Source organism: Dipteris shenzhenensis, chromosome 7, assembly GCF_047967505.1.
Source record: "Dipteris shenzhenensis isolate YYH24624 ecotype China chromosome 7, Dip_SZ_1.0, whole genome shotgun sequence".
NCBI classification, from domain to species: Eukaryota; Viridiplantae; Streptophyta; class Polypodiopsida; order Gleicheniales; family Dipteridaceae; genus Dipteris; species Dipteris shenzhenensis.
Window position 1 is genome coordinate 44,909,015 of NC_141602.1, and position 25,511 is coordinate 44,934,525.

Genomic DNA, 25,511 nt, shown 5'->3' on the forward strand with positions numbered 1-25,511 from the left:
GTGATCCATGGTGCCATGATCACGTCGGAACCCAGCCTGTCCTACTTGGTTGTTAGCCCTTTTTTGAGAGAGCCCCTAGGCAGTGAGTGCTCTAAGTCCTCGATACCCCGCAAATCTGCTGACCTCGGAGTCAAGCACTGATGCATAGATCTTGGACATAACATGTCCAATCATAATGGTCGTATAATTCTCCGGGCTCATGGGAGCCCCTACCTTGTGGATGGGTGAAATAGTGTTAATAGTCCAGGTGCGTGGAAATCCCAAACAACAGCTTCATTAAAGAGCTTTGCTAAGATCGGGGCTACGAGGTTAATCCCATATGCAATGAACTCAATGCATAGCCCCTCATGATCCTTCGCTCGGCCATTATGAAGTTTCATTACAGCATCCTTCGCTCCCCCCGCAGTGAAGAGGGTGCAGGATGTGGGATGTGGCATATGTGAGAGATCAGGGGCTGGTTGGTTTTGGATGTCATATAATGTGCGTGCATAGTTATACCAGACCTGAGTGTTGGTGAGTGGTGAGGGGGACTATCCCTCTAAAAATCTCCACCAATAGTGTTTACAGTTGTTACTAAACAAAATGTTTAGTACTTCCCCCTTGTTCCGGTGAATGAAATCTAGTTTCTTCTTGCGTACCAATCGACGATACTCGCATAGCGTCTCTGGTTCGCTTGAAAGGTTGTTATTGGTTTCAAATCTAAGCTGACGGCGTAAAGCCCTACACTCTTCATCGTACCAATTATTACAGGGTAGGGTCCCTGAAGGTGGTGGGCGTGTGGAGCAAGTGGTGTGTGGGAAAGCATGAAGGGTAGCCTCGTGTAGTGAGCGGGTGATCAGGGCAGCACGACCCTCTAATAGGGGAATGAAGTCAATGTAAGCAAGGAGTATGTACAGACGGCCAGAGCAAGTAGGTGAGTGGTCACGGTCGAAGCGTATATCATAATAGGTGGAGTAAGAACTCAGTGGGGTGGAAGGTACCATGCAACAGTAGAGTGGAAATGCTAAAGGAAAGGTTAAGTGTGATCAGTCCTTGGAGGAAGAGGTGCTACAATGAAATCAGTGATGCGTGATGTGAAGGCAAGGGATCCCATGATGTAATCAACAACGCTAGAACCTCCCCCATGTGGGAAGCATGTGAAAGTACCCGAGGCAAGCCATCTATCGAGACCATTATAGATAATGAGATCATGCATCCTCCCAAGGTCTAAAAGGGCCTGCCCATAAGATGTGATTGGCCCTTGTCTGTCAGCCGAAACCCATATCATACCTGCATCCTCAAGGTCAACGTCTGGTAGCAGAATGGAATCATCCCTGAAGTCAAGGAGTGGTACGTGACATGTGCCTGTCCTCGCGTTGAAGTCTCCAACTAGGAGGACTTCTCCGCGGCTCGAAAAATCAACAATGAACTGATATAGGGTTGCAAATGGAGATGTCTCAGCCTCATCTCGAATGAGAGTGGGAGGTCTCGAGAGGGAAGTAGCATACTGCAACAAACAGATCCCAGTTGTCCGTGTGTCGAATTCGAATCCAAAGAAACCTGGAATGTGTCTCTCTCTGCTCAACTGAAATGGTCCCCAAAAGGGTGGATCTATAGAGAATTGGTACTCCTGATCTATGTACTCCCCCTGTGTCCCTGGTCTCATCTCTGAAAGCAGAGTCCCATGTGTACGATGACTACTACTGGTAGTGGGTGCTCCAGACTCTGATGTGTCTCAGTGTAAGACACTGTCACGAATTGTATAGGATTCCAAGACATTCTCGGGTTCTGACCATAAGGTACCATTACACTTTCAAATGGTGCAGGATAGGGTCTCGGAGATTTGAGTCTCATAGACCCGACCTCCCTATGCGGGAGGGGGGGGGATGATACCCGACGGGGGTCTGTAAGAAGTCGTCCATCCCAGACTACTGCCCACTTCACCTCCTTACATGACTGATCACGTTGTTGCAATAGAGAGTGCCTCTCCTCAACCTGTAGTGGGGTGAGGTCCTCATCCATGGAGATCATTGGTTGATCTCGAGTCGTTTCTGAGCGTCATGGAACCATATGATCAAGGGCTGCTCTCGATTGGGGTCCCTCCCCACCCTCCATGCCCTCTCAATCCTGTGCTCAGCTACACACAGAGTAGTGGCCACGAAAGTCGTCGCATCTATCAATTGGTGTAGCCTCAGCGCGTGGGATCTCACGAACTATAATGTTGAGAGCCTTACTGGCTCTCTACTGCTGCTCCACGAGGGTAGCTGAAACGGTTGCCCTTGCGGATTTGCGTCTGGCCACGTCGACCCATCTAGACGTCTCCTCAATCATCAATTGCATGCTTGCAATCTGGGCCTCTACTACTAGTGTGCTCCTGTAACTGTGCGAGTAGAGGAGAGCTCCTCCCTGAGTTGAACCATGTCCTGCCTCAACACCTGAATGATTACTACGAGCCTGTTCCTGACCACCCGTGCCAAGTCATGAGTGAACTTGGCCTGCTCATGTGTGTAGCGGGTCAACTCCACTGCCCTGGCTCGTATACTATGTACGTCCACAAGTAAAGTCTCCCATCTGTCCGAGGGATCGAAAAGACCTTGTCTGAGCTGAAATTGAAAGGGCTGAGGTACGAAAGTGGTAGGGTGTGGAAGGATAGTAGGCGATGGTCATGCAAGCTGAGTAAGGAGAGCGGATGCCTGAGGTACAGATACAAGTGTCTCAATGGTCCCAATCGGATAGGAGATGGAAGACTGAGTTAGTGGCAAAGTAATCCTAGTTATATGAGGGAGCGATGGCTAACTGAGAGGGAGAGGGGATGGGAAGGTTGAGAACAATGGCCCTGTGTGCATCACCTCCTGTGGGGGTGACCTGGGTGGTGAAACGGGAGGGGTCTCCAAAGCAATGAAGGAAGAGGACTCCAAAACGCCGCCTGTCATGAGAGGGGTGGCTAAAGCTGTAGACTTGATTAGACTTTAATAAGAGGGCTGAAGCGAGCCCTCTTGACACAAGTGAGGGTGTAGATCTAAGTGAAGCAACTTGTGTGGAAGCATATGTGACTGTGGCTGATGATGATGATGATGATGACCCTTTATGAATCGCTCGGCTATCCACTCCAAGTCCACTCCAATTGAGACGTCTATTGACATCCTCAAGCTTCGATTGCACTTGCTGAGGTTTGTCCTTTTCCTTCTTAGTATCTTTTCCCCTTCCTCCTTTTCCCATCGGATAGAGAACAAATTGTTCTTGGTGTTTTTTTTTAAAAAAAACAAGTGGGGGTCCCTAAGTCACCTAAGACAATTAGCCCATTGACCTAAAGACCTATAAGACAGTTAGTGTAACCTAACCAAACCATGACTTAGCCTAACTCTAGTTAGGCTGACATAACCTAATCCCAACTACCTTACTTGACCCAAGGTAACTAAATCTAACCTAACTGACTTGACCCAAGGTTCTACAGTCAACAGGGGGCCTGAGCGCACAGGCCACGGGGTAGCATGTGACGGACGTGAGGCAGGAGGATTTGACGTAACGCGGGACGTGAGCAGAGCAGGGCGAAGAGGCTAGCGTAGGGATAGGGAGCGGAGAGACTAGCGTAGAGAGGCCTAGAGGGTAGCGTAGGGAGACGGAGAGGCACGCTGGCAGGCGGAGAGGCTAGAATAAGTAGGTAGAGAGGCTAGCGTAGTTGAGATGGGGTTTAGCGAGGCAGAGCGTAGGGCGGGTGACGGGCATGAGCAGAGAAGAGCATAGCGATGGTGACGGGGGTGGAGCAAAACGTGAGCGTGGAGCAGAGCGTGAGCGATGGCGCAGAGCATGAGCGTGGAGCAGAACGTGAACGAGAGCTAACGGGCGAACGGACGAACAGAGCTAGCGGGCTGACGAAGAGCTGAGCGTGAACGACGAACGGAGAGAGCAGTAGGTAGAATAGATGAAGTTCCAAGAGCATGACACAACAGAACGATAGCCATATCTGCCATAACTGAGCGTGAATGAACGACTCTGCAAAATCTGAGAGAGAGAGATGGCAAGTTAGTCTATTCAAACAAGGTGAATGATATTTAATCATCCATAAGTCCTGCCCAAGATAAAAAAAGTGAACAAAAAGGAAATGGTGTGAGGAAGACTAAAGAGATAGAGAGAGAGAAAGGAGAGGGGGCGGTGTGTTTGGGGGGAGGGAGGGAGAAAGGGTGGAGAGAATGTGCGCTGTGTAGGGAAAGAGAGAGAGAGAGAGAGTCAACCACTTTAAAGTCTATATTCAAGTCCAATGAAGAAGAGTCATTGTCCAATAGGAAAAATGCACTTCCAAAAATTCTAAAAATGCCTAATTTCTACTTTGCCAAATTTGAAGCGTTGCTAAGGCTACCTAGAGGGCAAGCCAAAAACCATCCACAAAACTATTGAGAAGCTTAAAGTGTTATCCTTAAAAAATTTAAATCCAAAATTTAAAGAAATACACTCACAAACATCATGTGTGCATTTATGCTTCTAATTCTAACCCTCCATGGTTTGAGGGAAAGGACTTACACCCTTGCCTAACCTTTATGGCAACCAACGGTAGCAAGCATCACAAATGGCAACTTGAAACCTTTACCGATCTCATCAAGCGCACAGGAAACAAGCAAGGCAGGTCAAGTAAATATTATGTGACTGCCAGTGGGCATTACAACCAGTTTTGCAAATTGGGTTGCAAGTTCTAAGAGCGACATCCTGGCCCAATTCTATTGGTTCCAGCAGCAAGCCTGTTTTCAAACCACAAAATTAACAAATACAAACCATCCATGTTAATGTTTAAGTCTTTTAAGTCTTTTGGATAATATGCAGTTCTGATGTAGTGTTTCTTGTATATATTGTAAGAGCGTATTGATGCTTCAGTACGACATTGCTACTATGAACATTGATTGCCTTGAATTTGGTTGGAAATGTGCTGTGATCAATTCAAGCCCTTTCTCAGTCATTGTTGTTTGTGAAGTTAGGCAGAGTTTAGGCTTATTTAGTAGTGAGGTCCCTGTTTTGTCAAATGTTGTTATCATGGAGAATTTTTTTGTATCAACGTATATGGTAGGTTTATTGTTATGATTTCATTAAGGCAAAGTATGTCTGCATCCTTTAGCTACTACATATCCACCCTCACACCACACGCCTGCCACAAAATAAGCAACACTTTCAAGGTCAAAAGCACTATTTTTCCAACATAAACTCAAAAATATAAAGGGCAATGGTACCAATGTATCTTAGAACCTGGTTGAGATTATTTGTTACCTGAGTTACAAACAACCACTTAGCAATTCATCATTGATTGACAATACAATTTTCACAATATACTTCCCCAAATACAACGAACAACCCCACCATAGAGGTCTGCATGTTACCAAATACCACATAACATTATGCCTATCGATAGCATCATTTCATGCAGCACAATGATTTTATTCTTGTCTTGTAGTCAAGATCATGAGGGTCATCAAAAGGTCACTTTCTATGGTTTTGCTGCAAACTACTATGAAAATGAGGATATGCAACTAAATTTGGAACATCCAAACGTCCTCCATGAAGCTCCATTACATGACTATCCCCCTTGCTTTTGCAAAACCCTTATCAATGAATTTAGAAACATGAGACAACAGGATACTTCAAAACTCAAGCCTCGAATTAGTGCGGCCTTTGGACATTTTATGAAGGACAGGCAGGAAGTCTGAAATGACTACTTGGAACACAATTGATCCAAGAACTTCAATTGGTGCCCTCATTTTTGCAAACCCTTATCAATGAATTTAGAAACATGAGACCACACGATAATTGAAAACTCAAGCCTCGAATTAGTGCGGCCTTTGAACATTTTATGAAGGACGGGCAGAAGTTTGAAATGACTACTTGGAACATAATTGATCCAAGAATTTCGATTGGTGAACAAGTGTTTGCCTGCTGCTACACAAAACAGCACCCTCCCTTTCTCACCTCTAGCCCAGTCTTGTCATACCACGCATTCCAGAAACAAAACTCACTTCGATACCAGTCTCCAACCAGCTATACAAGTCTGCACTATCTCCTTGACTAATGATCCAACATGAACTGCGTCAAATTTATGTTGTGATGGTGAGGCACACTGCAGCCAAATGAAAACTATAAAGCAAACAAGATAACTTTCTCAATTCAATAGGATACTGGAGAAAAAACACTTGAAAAAAGGACATGTTCCTGATAAAACAAGAGGTGTCTCGACATGTAGAAAAAAGCCTTCTAATTTGAAGTGGTCTGTTTGATTCCTGCAAAACTGCTTCACCTAAACAGCTAATTTGAAGTGGTCTGTTTGATTCCTGCAAAACTGCTTCTATTTGAAGTGGTCCGTTTGATTCCTGCAAAACTGCTCTGGTTCCCAGCTTCACCTAAACAGCAAATTCAAAATGTCTCCAAGGCGGTTGTGGTGGTATCCACTGTGGCCATACACTATGCACTGGTGCTTCAAACTTCCAACAAACCTCCAATGGGCATGAAAGCACTAAATTCTCTGAGTCAAATATGTGAGTAATTTTCCCACGAAAGTCACAACAAAAAGACTTGATTAATGCAGTATGCAAACTTGCTTTTTAAAAACACTGATCAAATAGTTGCAAACTAGTTAATCAAGTAAAATCCCCCCCACAATGCAACAAAATGTACCAGCTCTAGTTTATTCCTGGTCTCATTCTTAGCCAACCACTCATAAAACAATTAAAAAAACTATCAGAACTATCACGTATATGCTAATATATCTATATGTGTGAAGCCCACCACTTGTCACTTGTTCACCACACAGAATGTACGGGCTGCACTTCGTCGATTACACAATCGGAGAGCGCAGGACCATGAGGGCCTACAGACTGAGCACTTCGCACATGGACAAGAGGTCCTAGCCCCAGTCCTAGCACAGATGTTCAACCGGGCTGTGCGCCACAGCTTCCCAACTGCTTGGAGCTCTACCACTATTGTACCAATACACAAAACGGGGACCCTATGGAGACTGGGAACTAACGTACCCTCATGATTGGCCACACTCTAGCCAAGATTTATGGATCAGTTTTAAAGAGGGGGGCAACGGGCACTAGGGCAAGCAAGATTCCGGAGACAGCATTCTACCCTAGATCACATTTTCAGTCTGAGGACTATCATTAAGGAGGCGAGGTCTAGGCACCAGAAGGTCTACACCAGCTTTGTAGACTTTCGGAAGGCTTTTGACACTATCCCACGGTCCTGCATGATCAGGAGACTACAAGAGCTGCGGATTCCGGAGACACTGATATGGGGGGTGATGAGCCTATATGGGTCTGTTAGAGGCAGAGTTCGTGTCCCAGATGGTCTATCGGATTGGGTCGAGAGTACGATCGGATTGAAGTAAGGCTGCCCCTCTCACCGACCCTCTTCGGGCTTTACATGGATGAGATCACTTCCTTCACAAACCGCCTAGGAGGCGAAGGATCACTACTGGCCGAACTCATGATACAGATATTGCTTTACGTTGATGACATAGTCCTTATCCCATCCTCAATGGAGGGGCTGCAGAGGCAATTGGAGGCCCTAGAGGTGTTCTGCAAAGAGAGAGACCTAACAGTCAACCTTGGGAGACCAAGATTATGCTCTTTAACATCACATGCAGTGCTTCGTCGACTCAGCTTCACTGACCAAGGGGAGCTACAGGAGAGTGTGCAGTCCTACACCTATTTCGGAGCAGTCTTCACAGGACCCCTTTTTACTATGACACATGCAGCCCATGCCCAACTCACACAAGGACAGGGTGCTCTAGCCGGACAAGAGAGACAATGCTTCCAGGCCGCTCTCAGCTAGTTGTATGGATGACTCTAGACCAGCCTCGGTGGTCTCCACTGGGGTAAGTCCCAGACTCTATGAATGAATGTCATTGACTAAGAGATGGCATCAATCAATAGTGGTGTCATGGCGAACTCGGCTTGCATTATCTCATGCGGGACTGAGGGCTTGCTTTGAATCATCCTAATCCCATAGTCACCTGTAGCCACTCAAATCTCGTATCAGATCACATCTCGAGAAGGATGCTGCGTACATGGCAATCGGTTGCATTAGTGTATCGTAGAGCCAACACTTCGTCGGTGGATCCTGAAAGTGTGGGGGGACACATGGTATGCACGTATATCCACATGGTTTGCCATACACGGGATTTAGATGGACACGCTCCCTCCCTTTCAGTATTGTATGGATGCACCCCCTGAGTCCAGTGAGCTAGCTGATATGTGGGCAGTATGGATTGCTGAGAGAGGATTGCAGAAGCCACCTGCAACACGGAGAGCAACCAGAGTTTTTCCCTTTTGGTGTATTTTGCACTTTGTCCCATAGGCCCGCGAGGCCTCCCGCGGACTAGGGTGAAGCAGAACCAAGCAGGTTGAACAAAGTCAAGGAAACCAAGCAAGCAGGGAATTGGCTATCAGAGACTTCAAAATTAAACCTCTTTATCTACAGACACTCAATCTGACACTGATGTATGCACCTTGGGATACAACCACCTCTAGTTTCCCATTGAACAGGTGATATAGGTCCTTTTTGGCCACTCGCAGATGTTAATACCTCTCTCTCTCTCTCTCTCTCTCTCTCTCTCTCTCTCTCAGGAATGGACAAGAGGACTATTAGAAGGGGGGAATAGGATGGCAAGTATCCAGCCAATCATGTAACTGTAGGGAAGTCAATAGGTCAATCAGACTATCTGATCCCCCTGACAAAAGCCTCTCGATGATGAGCCATAAGCAACATGAGAACTTCCAGCCTTGCTTATCCACATAGTGGAAAAGCCACAGCATTACTACGCTTGCATAACACAATGGGCATCTAAGAGTGAATTTTTTACCTGACCTTGGCCACATGACGAAGTCATCGCATCGACTCCTCTCTAAGGATTCCTGCATATCTCCCTGTCTCTATGGCCAATGATACCTAAGCTGGCAGAGAGGAATGTGAACCACATGTGCTAAATGAATCGTCATCATATGATGAGAACACCAAGTAATGCTGGATAAATTGCTCTTTGTAGAGACAAAACTACTCCCCCAACGTAAAAAGATCCACACGCATGCACTGCGTGTGTGCGCGCGCGCATGTGTGTGTGTGTGTGTGAGAGAGAGAGAAAGAGAGCGCAAAATAAGGATGTAAAAACAAAGAAAGGGAAAATTATACAGAAGAAGGCACAATACAACAAGTACACACAGTGCTTATGTACATCCTAACCGCATCGAACTTTGGGAAACATGGATCTTACTCGTATCATGTTACAAAAACCATGTGAAGCTATTTGCAATAAGCTAGGCACAAAATTAGAGAGAAATCAGAATCTTTAATCTTCAGAGAACCGAAACTACTGTTCGTAGACCTAGAGCCTCCAAAAGTTCCTAGACTGATCGGAAAACAAACACAATGTTACGCAAACAAGCTAGTACTGCGAGAGCCTCCAAAAGTTCCTAGACTGAACAGAAAACAAACAATGTTACGCAAACAAGCTAGCACTGCAAGAGCCCCTTATTTTCCCAAGAAGGACTCGAATTTTTGGCCCAGGCTTCTAGCCGCCTCATAAGTCTGAAAAGTGTAAAGTGTCCTAGATATGAGTTCTAGATTTTAACAGATATAGTACTTACTATCCATACTGGCAATCTGTGAACAGCTGCTTGAGTTGTTCTCTAATTGTACTTGGCTTGGTCCCTTTTCAAACTTTTTGGACATCAAGCATTGCATAAAAAGATATCCCTGTTAAAATCGAGCCTTCAATAAAACAGCACCTCAGTGTGGCATAAAATCTCACTAGCAAAGATGGCAAGCTTATCAGACAAATTGACTCGCAGAATAAATAATCCAGTACAGTTGTGAGCACATGCCCCTCTATGTTAAAAGACCTAACTTCTTTTAACCCAAAAGCTATATATACCTTTGTGAGACTAGAAAATTTTCAATCGTACAAATTCAGATTTTGTTGGTCTAAATCCAAAATTCTACAATGGAAAGGAAAGAGAAAACGAAAGAGAAGAAAAATGAACTAACAAAAAACAAAAGGAAGACATATCTAGCAAGCAAAGCAATGCTTATGTCATCATCAATGCCCAAGCATAAGCAGCTATAATGGGTTTCTAAAGACCCACGGAGTCTCTGGGGCAAACCCAGTGCTTACTAAAATACGTTAGTTAAACAAAAGGGAAAGACAAAAGAAATAAAGAAGAAAGGAAGAACTAGTTTAACCCAAAAGCTCCTGAAATGAATTTGTTGGCCAAAAAAACTTGTGACAAACCATATTCTTAAATCGTTACAAAAAGAATCAATGCAATTAATCCCATAAAAATTAACCAAGCTGCCTTGCAATCCTCGAGTCATCTAACAAAAGCATGATATCAAAAGTAATTTGAGCAATAGCAAGGGATAGAACCTTACAGCCCATCAGTAGAAAGAACCTACAGATGAATCTTAGGCAGCTCTCCTCTCAAAAAATTCTAACGCTGGCATTCCACAACCAAAAACCAGCCATGCTATAAATTGCCAATCATCCGCAGTAGGGTTCAACACTCACTCTTTTCCTTTGCATACTTAACCGTATCCTAAACCTGAAACTTCTAAATGGCATTGCATCACTAAATGAACAACCCACACAATTGATCCTCCTGAAAATTTTGCCAAACTACAAAAATGAGTTTTATACTGCACCTTTAATATCAGTTGAAACCACCTGAGATGTTTCTTGTTTAGCACCCAGTGTGGGGAACTGACCAGGGTCCTCAATGCGAGGAGCCAGGGCTTGCTGAGTACTATTATACCTGCCACCAAAACCACCTCTGTATCCTCCACGATCACCACGGCCACGTCTACGTCCACCCCTGCCCACATAACTGAAGTGCCCTTCTCCTTCCACCGGCCTCAGGAATTCATTGATGCTCAGACTCTTCAAACAATGCAACATGTATAAGGGCCTATAAAACACACACTGTGAAAAACTAGACACGCCAAAAATGCCCCAACCACTACAGCACAGGTACCTTTTTTGGCTTGTCGTCCTTCTCAGAAGCATCCTTTTTCTTCCCTCTGTCCTTCTCAGAAGCCTGTCACATAGCAACAATTTCAGTCCATGTTATGCAGTCCATGTTTCTGGCACAACGAGCTGTCGGAATGCAAGCTTCTTTGAATCGACCAAGCATGCCATGAGTATTAATTTTTAATACAGGCTATACCATTACTCCAATTAAAAATTATGGACATGTATACTTTCTGGACTCTAATCATTATTAGCATGCTGTGATAGGATGATTAGACAATATGGGTTGCAATGTAATGCCAACAGAGCAAAGCCTGACAAATTCTGTTGAATACCAAAAAGTAAATCAAACCTACAGGCTTCAAAAGAATTCCCTCATCGTGCTTCTTATCCAGGAGTTGCATTCTTTCAAAATCCTTGTCAGCAATTACTTTCCTTTCTTCATGTTTCACAAGCTGCACTTGTCTTTTCTTCTCGTTCAAAATATTGTAATAATCTTCTAACAGCATCTCCTGGAAATTGTAATGCAGAGTGAGAAAACTATGAGATGCTCGTAAGATGCAAGAGTGAGATGCACTTATAATTGAAAAATCAATCACATTGTCTTCTCCCTCTTCTTTTTTCTCTTCGACTGGTTCAGATTCTGCTTTGATCTCTTTTGCAGGCTGCTGCTTCACGACTTCGGTTGCAGGCTTCTCCCCTTCGACAGTCTTTATCTCCACAGCTCCCCTATCCAGATTCCAAATAAAAGTTCCGATTCAAGCCCTAACCATAAAACGAAGAGGCAAAAACAAATTCCCATCTAGATATAAATAACGTGGAAATGATACTCACTGGGGTACCTCCTGTTCGGCTTCAGTACCCACTCCAGCGCTATCTTTCTTGATAGTATTTCTGGAAAGCAGAAAGCTATCATCAGTTCTACAATATATGGATTCGAAAGGATAAGATCTACCCTCTCCATAAGAACAGCTGTTGAATTACCCTCGGCCTGTGCCGCTTCTTCTGTCATAATCGCGTCGTGGTTGTAGCCCTTCTTCCTCATTCCAGTCTCCGTAACCAGGACGACCACCCTCGGCACCTTCAACAAAACCACGACCTCGGCCTGGACCTTGACCTCTGCCTCTGCCTCTGCCTCTCCCTCTCCCTCTCCCTCTTCCATCCCCCAAATTCTGTCCACCTTCTATATCTTCCCACGAAGATGGAGCGGTTCCATACCCTGAATAAAAAGCGGGTCCACCACGACCGTAGTGACGTCCCCTACCGAGTTGAAAATCATTCCTAGCTCCTTGGAAATCATTCCCGTCACGATTGTAGCCGTAGCGATTCCTGTTATTGAGGTCCTCGCAGCTGCCAAAATCCCCCCGGAAACCTCCATCACGAATTGGGTAAGTAGAAGCACCCTCGCGCTCTCTGCCATAGCTGCCATGGCCTCTCCCGCGACCCCCTCTACCCCTGCTGCTGTCGAACTGATCAAATTTAGACTCGCTCACTGCAGCAAGATCAGAAGAAACGCAAAGCTATGGGTTTACTGCCGAATTCTCAAAATCAAGGCAACAGCAGAAAAGAGAAGCACACGAGGAATCGTTGATCAATTCAGCCCTGAAGGAAAAGCGATGAGGCAAAGCTGTCTGGCATGTATACTAGCTACATTGAGCAATTTCAGCGTATGTAAAGAACGCCAGCAAAGGACACCACACTGATTATGAAGCGGAACGATCAAAGTATCCACGACGGACCAGCTTGGGGGGGGCGGGAGGGGAGTTTGGCGGGAGCCTGCTGCGGCGGCGGCTCTTGCTGCTCCTGCTGCTGCTGCTGTGACTTGGGCTGATTCGTCTTCTTGGGCGCTGGCTTCTGGGCTGCAGCGACAGCACGGTCGACGACGGCGGAGGCATCGCTCTCCTCATCGCCGAGCAATTCGAAGAGGTTGAAAGTGGCCATAAGGGCGTTAAGGCATGGATGGAAGGCGAGAGGGAAAGGGCGCCATAGCCATGGCGCACTCTAGGTAGTCTCTACACAAAGAAGAAACACGATGATAATCAACCGTGAGAAATTTGAACATATAAACCTCATCATTATCCATTCATTCATTCATTCATTCATTATTATTTTGCTTACTTTGCCACCATTTTTGGCCTGCCGTCGGAAACCTTCGTAAAACTTCGCTTCATGACGTCAAAAATATTTTCGAGGCAATTTCTTGGACCCGTTTCCGCCTGTAATTCTGTGGTTGGCACGGGCTTCATATGTGTCCGGTTGCGTTGTGCATGGATATCGATGGCTTTCCACGTGTTGTTCTTTGGTTGTGCATGGGTATCCTTCTTTGGTCGATTTCCTTCATCGGTTCTTCGAATGGCAGCGGATTCCTGTGTATGGCCTCTGTGGTGGTGGAGACAATCGTGGAGCACTCAGGGCAAGGGCATGGGCGAAGATGCGTTGGCTAATTCCATGTGTCGTTCTTGCTTATCAAGGAACTCCAAGGATCTTGCATGCACTGTTTTGGTGGTCTATCGTAATTGTTGGTATTGTTGAAGCTATGGCTGAGCGTCAATTGAGCGCGGAAGACAGTGTTGGACACCATGTTGGCACGAATTCATCTCATGGAGGACACAGTTCCCCACAGTCGATGGACACTGGAGATAATACCTTCCACAAGGGTTGATTTTGCCTCCTATGTTTTCATTTTCGATTCGTTTGTTTTCATTTTTCTCTTCGTGATTCAGTTTTTACGAACTATTTGTTGTCTTATACAGAAATGGTGAAACATGTGCTTGGAAAAGCTACTGTGGAAACAGACGAAGATGCGATGTTGGTGATTTCGTTTGAGACTAGTGATGGATGAGTTTCTAAGCATGATTCACTCCACTCTGCTTGTTGCTTTTCTGAGATCAGCAAATGGTATCGCACACTCCACACTGATCGTAGTATCATCTGCTTCTCTACCTTAGACGCAGTCATCCATTGCTATTTAGTTGTAGTATTTTGCTTTCCTCTTGCCCTCGGGACACTACTGCTCTTTAAAGTTGTGTAGAGGTCTCTCGGCCATGCATCCCACTGAATTTCTTCCTCTTCTCATCACTTGTTGAAATTGCATTTGAAGTCTGAAGCTGATGCCTCTTCTCCTACCAAATTTGGGCCGATCCAGTAAGTCTTGGCCTCATTTTTGTTTCCTCTTGCTTCAACCTCCTGCTTCTTCGTCTTTGCAGCTTAGCCTCTCTAGTTGCGTAATTTTGGCATGAGAAGCGTTGTTGTTGCTTCTGATAGTGTTTAAAGGTAATGGCATGCTTTTAAGTCTAGGTATTTGAGTTTCATGGTATTTCAAACTTAGCAAAGTTTTGGGAAGCTAACGGCATCCTTTAACTCTAGCTATTTCAGTTTCATGGTATTTCAAACTTAGTAAAGTTTTGGGAATTTTCACTTATTGTGTTTTAATTTTGTGATGTGGAGTGTGTTTTATCTACGTGTTTAAATCTAACATATGCTAATAAGTAAAGACAACGTGTGCTAACAAGTAAGCCAACAACATGCAATTGAAATAAATCTTGATTGAAATACATTAAGAAGTCTTTATGAATGTCTCCTTTGGTGCACCACAATTTTGTTCTTTTAAATTCACACACTAGACCCTAATGAAGCTATCTCAGTCGAGCACAAGGACATGCCCATAGAGCACAAAGCTATAGTACCTTCATATAATAACTTCGTAGGGGGTGGGAATGGTTTTCCCTTGCTATCCATTAGTGAAATCACAGATGACATCACACATAGGTTTGCTTTTGAGGGCAAACTTTTGGTGAAGTACGGCACTTTCAAATCAAAGAACGCCAAGTACGACACACGCTTGTGCACTGATTTCACTAATCACCACAACTGTGAGACTATCACCTTAGTTGTGCCTCATTCCTATGTCCAGCAATACAAGGACATTCTATTGCCATATTCCTTTTACAGGATTGAGGGTGCTATTCCAACAAACAAAAGTTCAAGGGAGGGAGGCAGCTCGTACTACTCTTTGTATGTCAGTGCAACCACACTATCAGTGTGGCCATCATAAAGGTAGATAGTGAGGGAGGCACAATCGACCAAGTCATTGTGGCTGACGGTCCACATGACCAAGATCGTGCTGCTGTAAGTTTTCAACAAAAGCACTGAGCTTGCTTTGCAACACAAGTTCTTGAAACTATTCATTTGTTGCAGCTCACGTTCGTCAAAGAGCAGAAGACCATCTTGTCACATCTCATCCAAGAGTAAAATGAGCATGGGATTGTCATGTACACCCTCAGAAATGTTTCATGCATGACAACTTAAAAACACTTTGGGCTTCTACAACTTCTCTAGATTGGCTGAGATCCCCAACGACAACAAGAAAGCGGAACTTCAGCAAGTGTTCATGGCTCAAGTGTCAAAGCTTGGCTATGGCCAAAGAGTAATCTCAAAGTGCCCTTCTCTTCCAAACTTTGTTCGATCGGGTTTCTGACCATTGAAATTGCCTTTGAATAGGTCTCAGGGATTCTATACTTCACGAATCTGAATGCCCAACTAGTGGAGTTCCAATGCAGCAACTGCGATGGTATGCATGTTAGCCGTGATCCGAAACACCCTTACTGCTACACTTGCAAGTCAATTCACTTCATTTCGAAGGTCGCTCTCTTGAAGGGGCAAATCTACGGTCGTGATGGGAACGATGTGACTGTAAACCATCCAGGGAGCGCAAGTGGATGCTCTGCTCCAGTTCTAGACACCTTTCTTAGACTTGTATGCAGAGAGTGTTTCGTCTGTCCAATCCATGCTCTCAACCATAAAACCAACTGGAGAGCAAAGTTTCGAAATACGCTTCCAGCAATATGCCTTTGCCCCAGCACCAAGAATTCACTAACAAACTCAACATGCTCGAAGCATGATTAATCTCCACCAGAATTCCATTTGCACAAATACGCGAGCTCACATACGAAGGGCAATTCGGTCTTCACGAGGCAATAACAAGTTCCAAGCAATGAAATGGTTTCTGAAACAAGATTCCTCAACACTAGGGCAAGTGCTTGACTTTTTCTGCGTGACTAAATCCTCAGATGTGGATGTTGTGTCATTTGTGGATCAATACATTTGCACTAACATTGCAAAATTTTCATTGAAGAACAAAGACTTCCAAAAACAGAAGAACAAAAAAACTTGCAAAAGGAAGGGCAACGTATGCTGCTTCCACTTCCCACGCCCACCTATGAAAGCAACAACAATATTGACACCCCTACAACAAAGCGGAAAATCAACTGAACACAAACACAACTACCGCAAAATACATGCTTTCTTAAGTGACAACGACATAGGGCAACTCGACTTCAATGGGCTACTGCATGCCTTGTCGCTAACAAAGGAACATTACATTATGCCCTTAAGAACTAGTGTTGTTCAGCCAACACTTTTCAAGCATCGCCAGCCCAAAGATATTTACACAAACAATTTCAACACAACAGTCTCAGCTGAAGGGGCAAATTGATGTGTGTGTGTGTATGCCTATGGGCTTGGATTCCTATGCAAGGAGTGTGTGAGTGTAGGTGTGCTAGAAGGTTCTAGTGACTCATCAGTTAGGTGTGTCAGGTTGGTGTGATGATTGAGTGATCATATGAAGTGACTGATTGAGATAATCATGGAGATGATTGTGGATATGGGATCTACCTACATGGAGGCAGTTGCCTATATATGTAACCACTCTTGGAATAAAGCTTGATATTGTGTGCCTCATTGCTTTCTCATGAATTCACACATGGTATCAAAGCTTGGTTAGAATCTGAGTGCCTAGAATGAGATTCCTAGTAGATTCCAACTAGATTCTATCTTCTTCCCAAATGCCTCCTAACTCTCCCTCTTCTACCTTGAGCTTGGGAAGCTTTGTTCTCTCCATCCATGTAATGATTTGAGAAACCCCTTCAGCCACACCTTCCTCATTCATGGGCGACCTATCCCGGTGCGATTGGAGAAATTCATCTCGCCATGTCTGCGCACCACCTCTCTGTTTGTTCTGCGCCATTTTTGCAATGCTGCTCACCTCAGTCACTTACCTTGCAATTCCTCTGAGCCAAGCTTTCTCTACAACTAGAGCTACCTTCTGTAGAAATTTGGAGCGATTTGGTCTAGAGATGAGGGAGTAATCAACAAAAAACCAGTTGAACTTTTGATAAGATAGAGTTTTCTCAAGTGATGGAGATGCTGCTGCCCCGTGGGATATAATGCGCCATTTCAGTTGTGGTTTGTTGTTCTGAGCTTTCCTTGCATATATATCTATGATTGTGCAAGAAAAGCCCCTAGCTTGGTGATGCTTGAAGTGAGGTATCAAGCCTCCAAAGTTTCCATGTACTCTGCAAGCATTTCTAGTGTTATTTTTGGAGTTTTTTATTCTACACTAAATGCTTGAGGAGTAAATATTCAGTTCAGAGATTGTTCTTCCAAATTTCAGTTCAAAGTGTGCCCTTTCAGTTCAAAGAATGTTCTTCCAAGTTCAGTTGGTGTTAATCTCCTGACAACATGCCAACTTCAAGTTCTCAAAGCTCTTCAAATGTTAAGAAGACTACAAAGACAAAGTACAAGGTGAAGAAGACTCTAGTTAAGAGGTTGTGGGAGAAGCCAATGGGTTATGAATATGCCAAACAATTAGGATTTTTAGAATTCTTATCTTGCAATTTGCATCTATATGGTGAAGGTGATTTTTTTGTTCAGAAAAATTGATCTTTTGTAAAGGGATTAGACATTGCCATTAATTTGGTAAGACCTTCCCAAAATGGCTTCCAAACTGAAAATAGATAAGTTTGAAGCAAAGGGGTTCCACACTTGGCAAACAAAACTGAAGTTTATTCTCATGAAAAAGGGAATTTGGAAGATAGCAAAGGAAAAGAAACTAAACCTACAACTAGAGAAGGAGAAGCTTCATGGCTTCCAAAAGATGAAAAAGCACTTGCTATAATTGCTCTTGGTCTGAGTGATTCCTTTATTCATCACATTGATGGATGTGAGACTGCTCATGCTGCATGGACTCTCATCTTGAGCATGTTTTTGCTGAAGAAGAAGAACCAAAGAATGTTAAAGCTCTCACTTCTTACAACACCCAAGTCAATATCGACAAGGGTGAGGATCCATATGTTTTCTAAGTTATGTGTGTGTGAGGTCAATATTGGTTCTCTGCCATAGACAGTTCATCCTTAAATGATTGTTAGTCTTTTGAGATTTTTCGTTGTTGGACTCATTGGGCTTTACATACATAGTCATTGTCTATCTCCCAGTTGTAAACCAAGAATCCTAAGAGTGAGTCACAGGTTGGGGCCATGTGTGTTGCCACATGATGGTGGGCAAGCCATGGAGCATCCCATGTACTATTAGTGAGGGATGAGGTCATCAATTTGTGGGGGGGAATGAAGGGGAAAATGGATGTGTGTGTGTGTATGCCTATGGGCTTGGAGTCCTATAAAAGGAGTGACTATGCCGGAGATCATGAGACCAGGAGATCGACACAGAGATATGCATTTTTTCTTAGTCAAGGTGCTATATCATGGTTGTCCAACAAACAGCCAACTGTTTCTTTGTCTTCGACTAAAGCAGAATATAGAGCACTCACTACAGGTGCATGTGAGGCTATATGGCTCACAAGACTTGTCAGAAAGAGATTACTTTGATGAGTCAAAGCCAACAACATTATACTGTGATAATCAATCGGCTCAAGCATTGGCCAAGAATCCAGTATATCACTCCAAGACAAAGCACATTGATGTCAGAGAGCACTTCATCAGAGAAAGAGTGTTACTTGGTGACATCACACTGCAGCATTGTGATAGCAAAGAGAATGTTGCAGACATCTTTACCAAACCACTCGGTAAAGAGCTTTTTGAGAAACACCGACAAGCTCTTGGTTTGATGCAAAGGAAGGACATTCCCATTAAAGGGGTGTGATGGAATGTAATGTTCAGTCCTTCTTTGATTCCACATAATCATCATCTTGAGGGAAAGCCTACTTCATGATGTTGATCTTGAGGGAAGGTGTTGAGAGACCACGCTCAACGTCATGTGATTATATGTGCATAGCACTAACACATATAGAATGTTATAAAGGAAAGGGTTAGATACCCTAACCGTAACCCTGAGTGGATTTGTATATATTCCACATTTTCAACTAAATTTAGTGTACCGTTAGTCATTTGTGGTGTGCTCTCTACCTGTGCCCTCTCTCCTCATCTCCACTCTTCTCCTCTCCCCTCTTCATATTTTGTCAGAGCTCCATTTGGAGATGCTACTACAGGGCCTGGAGGTGTGTCAACTGCTAGTGAGGAGGGGCTGGTCTTTGGCGTTTTTCGTGTACTGCTGCCGATTCATTCCTTGCTGGCTGTCAGTTGATGGCGTGCAGATGACGGAGCAGGTGAGGAAGATCTGGCTGGCATGGGTGTCTTGAGCCGGAGGCGGTGAGCTCATGCGAGGGTGTAGAAAATTGCGAAGGGCCGGAATGTGGCCACGACAAACCCCCTCCTCCCAAAACAAAAAAAACAAGTTTAATAAAAAAAAACAAAGATAAATTTATTGTCGTCTTCTTTAATTCTTTGTTTTTCATTTTGTGTGTTTTCAAGCTTACTGTGTTTTGAGCAGCAGCTATGGCTGCCGCAGCTCAAACCCTACATTCTTCTGCCCTCTCCTCCCCTTCCCCTTCCAGCCATGGCTCTTCCTCTCGCCATCCCCATCGCCATCGCTCTGCCTTCTTTGGCTCCTCCTCCTCCTCCTTCCTCCCCCCTTCCTCCTCTCAGCTTCGCCTCCGCCATCGCCCCCCCCATCCCCCCTCCCGTTGCCCCCTCCGTGTCGTCAGTGAGAAAGTCGTCGGCATCGACCTCGGTACCACCAACTCCGCTGTTGCTGCCATGGAGGGTGGCCAGCCTACCATCGTTACCAACTCCGAGGGTCAGCGCACCACCCCTTCTGTTGTTGCCTACACCAAGAACGGGGACCGATTGGTCGGGCAGATTGCTAAGCGGCAGGCCGTCGTTAACCCCGAGAATACTTTCTTTTCTGTGAAGAGGTTCATCGGTAGGAAGATGGCGGAAGTGAACGAGGAGTCGAAGCAGGTGTCATATAAGGTCCTGAGGGACGATAACGGGAATGTGAAGCTGAACTGCCCTGCCATTGGCAAGCAATTCGCTGCGGAAGAAATATCTGCTCAGGTGAGTGCGCAAATTCCCTTATCGTTGTGTGTGTCTCTTACCGCCAAGCAATTTCGTCTTTTGCTTCGCTACTGCTCATTCGTTCGTCTCACAGGTATTGAGGAAGCTCGTTGACGACGCTTCGAAATTTTTGAACGACAAAGTAAACAAAGCAGTAGTGACAGTGCCAGCATATTTCAACGATTCGCAACGGCAAGCGACCAAAGACGCCGGCAGAATTGCGTCAATCGAAGTACTTCGTATCATAAACGAGCCAACAGCTGCTTCTTTGGCGTACGGGTTCGACAAGAAAAGCAATGAAACTATTCTCGTGTTTGACTTGGGTGGAGGAACTTTCGATGTCTCCGGTATGTCGTGCCTTTGAGCTCCACGTACTTCATGTTTTCGCGACATGTCTCTCATCCAGCAATTTAACGTTTTTTTTCTTTTTGGGGTAATTGTTGCTCAGTCCTGGAAGTTGGTGACGGCGTTTTTGAGGTGTTGTCTACATCTGGAGACACTCATCTCGGAGGAGATGATTTTGATAAGGTAATTTCTCATTGTTTAGAACGTAAAGCCGTTACATATGATATGTAATTGTTGGATGTATTAGGGAATTGAGCTGTCGTATGATTGTCTGCTACGCAGCGTATTGTAGATTGGCTGGCCGCCAATTTCAAGAAAGAAGAAGGTATTGATCTACTGAAGGACAAGCAAGCTTTACAACGTCTGACTGAAACAGCCGAGAAAGCCAAAATGGAGCTTTCGACACTCACACAGACGAGTATAAGGTCAGTTTTTCTTTGTTTGAGGAAGGTGTACCCGGCAAGTCTTCCTGCTTTCCAATCTCTCTTTATTCAGAAGTGGCTGTTTTTCCACTGTGTCTTCACTGAGAAATGGGAAGCGTGTCTTTTTCTTTATTTATACAGAAGTAGGTTGTCTTTGTTCCCGTCCGTCTTCTTCAGTTTTCACACCAACCTTTGGTCATGTTTTTTTTGCAGCTTGCCCTTCATTACTGCCACTGCAGATGGGCCAAAGCATATTGATACCAGTCTCACCCGTGCCAAGTTTGAGGAACTATGTTCTGATCTACTAGATAGGTATGTCTGCAACCGGTTGTATATTAGAGGTTATTAATTGTTGCATCATTCATTGATAAGATTTCCTTTTGCATTCCTGTGCAGATGCCGAACCCCTGTTGAGACAGCCCTGAAAGATGCTAAACTTAGCTTCAGTGATGTGAAAGAGGTTATTCTTGTAGGGGGTTCTACAAGGATTCCAGCAGTTCAACAGCTCGTGAAAAAGATGACTGGCAAGGATCCAAATGTTACTGTCAACCCAGATGAAGTTGTTGCCCTTGGCGCTGCAGTGCAGGTTTGAGTCTCTATTTTGTTGCTGGTTGATTTAATCCTTTCATGTATGTAGGATATAACAAGAGAATGTGGAAGCAGAGAAAGTAGTCGCTTTGATGTTTCAAAGTTTCCTGTCTTGTTGGTTGTAGAACATAAATTTGTTATAGCTTTGTCTATTTTGCAGGCTGGTGTATTAGCAGGTGAGGTTAGCAACGTTGTTCTCCTGGATGTTACACCTTTGTCACTTGGGTTGGAGACTCTTGGAGGTGTAATGACTAAGATCATTCCTAGAAACACCACTTTGCCTACTTCAAAGTCCGAAGTTTTCTCCACTGCCGCCGAGGGGCAAACTAGTGTTGAGGTTAACGTTCTACAAGGTGAACGCGAGTTTGTTAGGGATAATAAGTCGTTAGGAAGTTTTCGGCTGGATGGAATTCCTCCTGCACCAAGAGGAGTCCCTCAGATTGAGGTGAGGTTCGATATAGATGCAAATGGGATACTGTCCGTTGCAGCAGTAGACAAAGGCAGTGGGAAAAAGCAAGACATTACAATCACTGGTGCAAGTACTCTACCTAAAGATGAGGTACAATTCAACAATATCACAGATGTTGCTGGTCATTCTATGCTAAGAAGTTTGCCTTCTATGGGCAGATGTAGGCTAAACTAATATCTTTGTAAGCTGTGCTGCACCCCACAGATTTTTGTTATGTTTCTTTCTGATGGGCAATTTGCTTTTGGGATTTGCAGGTTGAGAGGATGGTCAGTGAGGCAGAGAAATTCAGCAAAGAAGACAAGGAAAAGAGAGAGGCTATTGATACAAAAAACCAGGCAGACTCAGTAATTTATCAAAGTGAGAAGCAACTGAAGGAGTTGGGTGACAAGGTCCCTGCCCCTGTGAAAGAGAAGGTGGAAGCCAAAGTGAAGGAGTTGAAGGATGCAGTTGCTGGAGGATCAACACAAACTATCAAAGATGCTATGGCGGCCCTCAACCAGGAGGTGATGCAAATTGGTCAGTCTTTGTACAATCAGCCAGGAGAAGGGGCTAGTCCTGGGGCAGCTGGGCCTAGTGCTGGTGGTCCATCAAAGGCACCTGGTGGGGATGATGTGATTGATGCAGATTTCACTGATAGCAGTTGAGTGAAAGCTTAGACACTTCGTCTACATGTTTCTAATTCCTCGGTTACTGCATCTTGTTTGCCGCAATGCCTCTTTTTTTGGCAGGGGGCTGGCAAGGATGCTATGTAACCTGTAGAGAGGCGTGACATTTTTTCGTAGCAGATATTATCAAATTAAGCTCATGTACAAAAGAGGTTTATAAATTTGGCGATAACAAGATGACATTCCAAGGACTAATCTTTTAATCTTTGCATACTATGTATTGTCAGAAGTCATCAATGCCTTAATAATAAGGTTTGAAATTATGAGTGACTAAAATGTAGTAAATTCAAATACCTACTTTAGCTGGCTAAAGAATCTCTTATTGGACAAGATATTGTTAGGAGGCAGATAATATAACAAATGTAAACAAACTATAGTGCTAGTTGGTCGGTCAGCTTTGTTACTAGTTGAACAGAAGGGAGTTTGTTACTAGCTCTCTTAAAGGCTGAAGGTGAATTTAATCACTGAAGGGGCACCCAAGGTGACAGTCAGCTATACCCTTCCAGGTTTTATTGTTGTGCCAAGACCTGCTACATGACAAGACCAGATATGGGGAGTTTGCGAGCTTGCTTCCCAGCCGTATACCTGTAAGGGACAACCTCTGAGCCTGAGGTTTGCATGTGCATAACCACATCCCTTATGTCCCATACCATAGGAGTCCACCAATCCCAATGTTCAGCCAGGCTAGGCGTAGGGTCCCGGTATCCCAGTCCATCCCAAAGGGTCCCAGGATCAATGCACAAGCCAATCCACCGCCAAGCTTATGGTGCCAAGCATGACAAAAATAGTTGCATCCTCAACATGTGCAACAATCCACCCCGACCTCAACAATACCAGCCGACACCCATTCCTTGCACAAGCATCACCACCTCCGAGGCTGATTTTCCAATACGGACCCAAGCCCCACAATTACTCGGAAATCCAAATCCACAACGATATCCAAGAGTACCAATTCCAACTTGTCCGGCAATTCCCATACAACAATGTCAAGCCACGGAATTGGATTCACAATTCGATTATGAAGCTGAGTACCCAGTGTACTATGTGGAAGGAGCAGAAGGTTTGATCCCTGTCTATGCGAATCAATTTTGGCCAAACACATATCAAGTGCCAATCAAGTGCGATGGTTGTGAAGGGAATCATCAGATCGCAGAATTCCCTAATCGTGGTAGCTCTGCTACTTTCCAATCACTCTGCAAAGATTGTGGCATTGGCCATGCGTGTATGGTTTGCACTATGAAAACCAAGCTCCCACAACAAAATGGGGGCTAAGCCTAACAGCCTAATCGGCATTATTGGGATAGACCATCAAAGTCTAGCGCTTGTAAGCATATTATCACAACCTGTGCATGTAATTACACGCCAACAAAAAGAGGCAACCAATCGGCCTACTATTCCAGTTCAATCAAGAAGACCTCTCCAAAAGGAAGCACAAGTGTGTATACATCTGCCAAGCACATCAACATCAGATCCATATCCTAAAACAAGAGAATATCCATACCCTAATGCGATTTCAAGCACTTCAACAATGGGTGGAAAAAGAAAAAGCTCAATTCGAGGCTAAGAAGCAAGCACAAGATCCAATACTTGACTTGGTCCCACCAAGTATTGGCACTGTAATCAGACCTTTGTTCCAACAACAAGATCCACAACATAATGTTCCGCCACACCAACTTGAAGGTGCCGCACTCTCTAGCATTCTAAGTTGCCTTGTGTCCATTTTTAGAGGAATCCTCTTACGAAATTGTCCAATCTCTGGGAGAATTTCAAAGGATGGATTGAATTACCAAATCCCCCTCCGCCTATGGAAGAAATAGAAGATATCCCTGTGCGGATGGGTGAAAGAGATGACATATGCAACATCACCGTGCCTTTGATCCATACAACATATGACGAGATCCAAGCCATTGTGGATGGTGGAGCAGGTGTGAATGTCCTATCCAAGGATGTCTATAATGAATGGAATCTCCCACCAATGAAAAAAGGCTCATTTCAACAAACACCTTGCAGATGATTCATGTGCAAAGCTTAGATATAGTAGATGGAGTATCCACAAAAAGTAGTAGGAATCTGCTTTTCTCTTCAATTCACAATCTTGGATCTCCCCAAGATATCTTATCAAATCTTGCTCGGACATCCTTGGTTACATGAAGCATCAGTCCTCCATGATTAGGGAGCTGATAGATTGACAATACAAGATCACGACACAACAGCAGTAAGAGTCAATGTTGGGATGGCGGGAGCAATAAAGCCCATTGTGCCTAGACCATTGGATGAAACCTCTTCAACCACGCTCTCAAGCAAATCAGCCCTCCCACAACAACCTCGGGGCATTCACCTCAAAAAATTTAGTGTACCACATGCATTCAAAAGAAGGGGTATTTTAATTCAACATTTTGAAAAAATTTAACAGGATTACAATAACGGGAGGGGTCTTTTAATTCAATTTTAGGAAAAAATCACTTAGGTAAGGAAAGAGGGGTGTTTTTATTGGGGGGAAATTTAAGTTAAGGGTTTTTTTTAATACCCCTTGAACGCACGTGATACGTAGGGTTTCTGAGTAGTGCACCCCCCGAGACAACAACATGCCTTAGCTAGAGGTACATAAAGCGATATCAACAATTGGATCCAAGCATTGGTGACCATTGACAACTGCTATACACTAGATCTAATCTTCTCACAAACTGATGCTAAGGTCATGCAAGTAAACCCTCCACTCCTACATGAAGAGCCAATAGATTTGGAAGTGCCATTCTTTATGGTGGTTGACCTTGAATGGAATAGTGATCCTGAAGAAGCTATCAATGAGAGTAATGACTTGGATTTTCCTTGGGACCTTGAATTAGAGGCTGA

At 44.4% G+C, this 25,511-nt stretch overlaps 2 protein-coding genes across 3 annotated transcripts; one reads left to right on the top strand and one right to left on the bottom strand.

Moving 5' to 3' along the window:
- Window positions 1–5,803: 5,803 nt before the first annotated feature.
- LOC147900406 (uncharacterized) lies at window positions 5,804–12,989 on the bottom strand. The gene is made up of 8 exons (XM_087377052.1): window positions 12,721–12,989; window positions 11,966–12,473; window positions 11,816–11,875; window positions 11,581–11,710; window positions 11,338–11,493; window positions 10,986–11,048; window positions 10,657–10,891; window positions 5,804–6,478 (listed from the first exon to the last, which is right to left on the bottom strand). The coding sequence occupies exons 1-8, from the start codon at window positions 12,920–12,922 to the stop codon at window positions 6,357–6,359; spliced, it is 1,476 nt and encodes a 491-aa protein (XP_087233178.1). The 5' UTR covers window positions 12,923–12,989; the 3' UTR covers window positions 5,804–6,356.
- Window positions 12,990–19,553: 6,564 nt separating this feature from the next.
- Window positions 19,554–22,847, top strand: LOC147900407 (stromal 70 kDa heat shock-related protein, chloroplastic-like). 2 transcript variants are annotated; one of them, XM_087376925.1, is made up of 9 exons: window positions 19,554–20,169; window positions 20,264–20,516; window positions 20,618–20,697; window positions 20,797–20,939; window positions 21,150–21,248; window positions 21,333–21,522; window positions 21,685–22,083; window positions 22,248–22,644; window positions 22,676–22,847. In XM_087376925.1, exons 1-8 carry the CDS (start codon window positions 19,609–19,611, stop codon window positions 22,635–22,637), a joined length of 2,115 nt encoding a protein of 704 aa, XP_087233051.1. In that variant the 5' UTR covers window positions 19,554–19,608; the 3' UTR covers window positions 22,638–22,644; window positions 22,676–22,847. The 2 variants fall into 2 exon arrangements, with proteins under 2 accessions (XP_087233051.1, XP_087233050.1); XM_087376924.1 differs by having other exon boundaries at window positions 22,248–22,847.
- The last annotated feature ends 2,664 nt before the right edge of the window (window positions 22,848–25,511 follow it).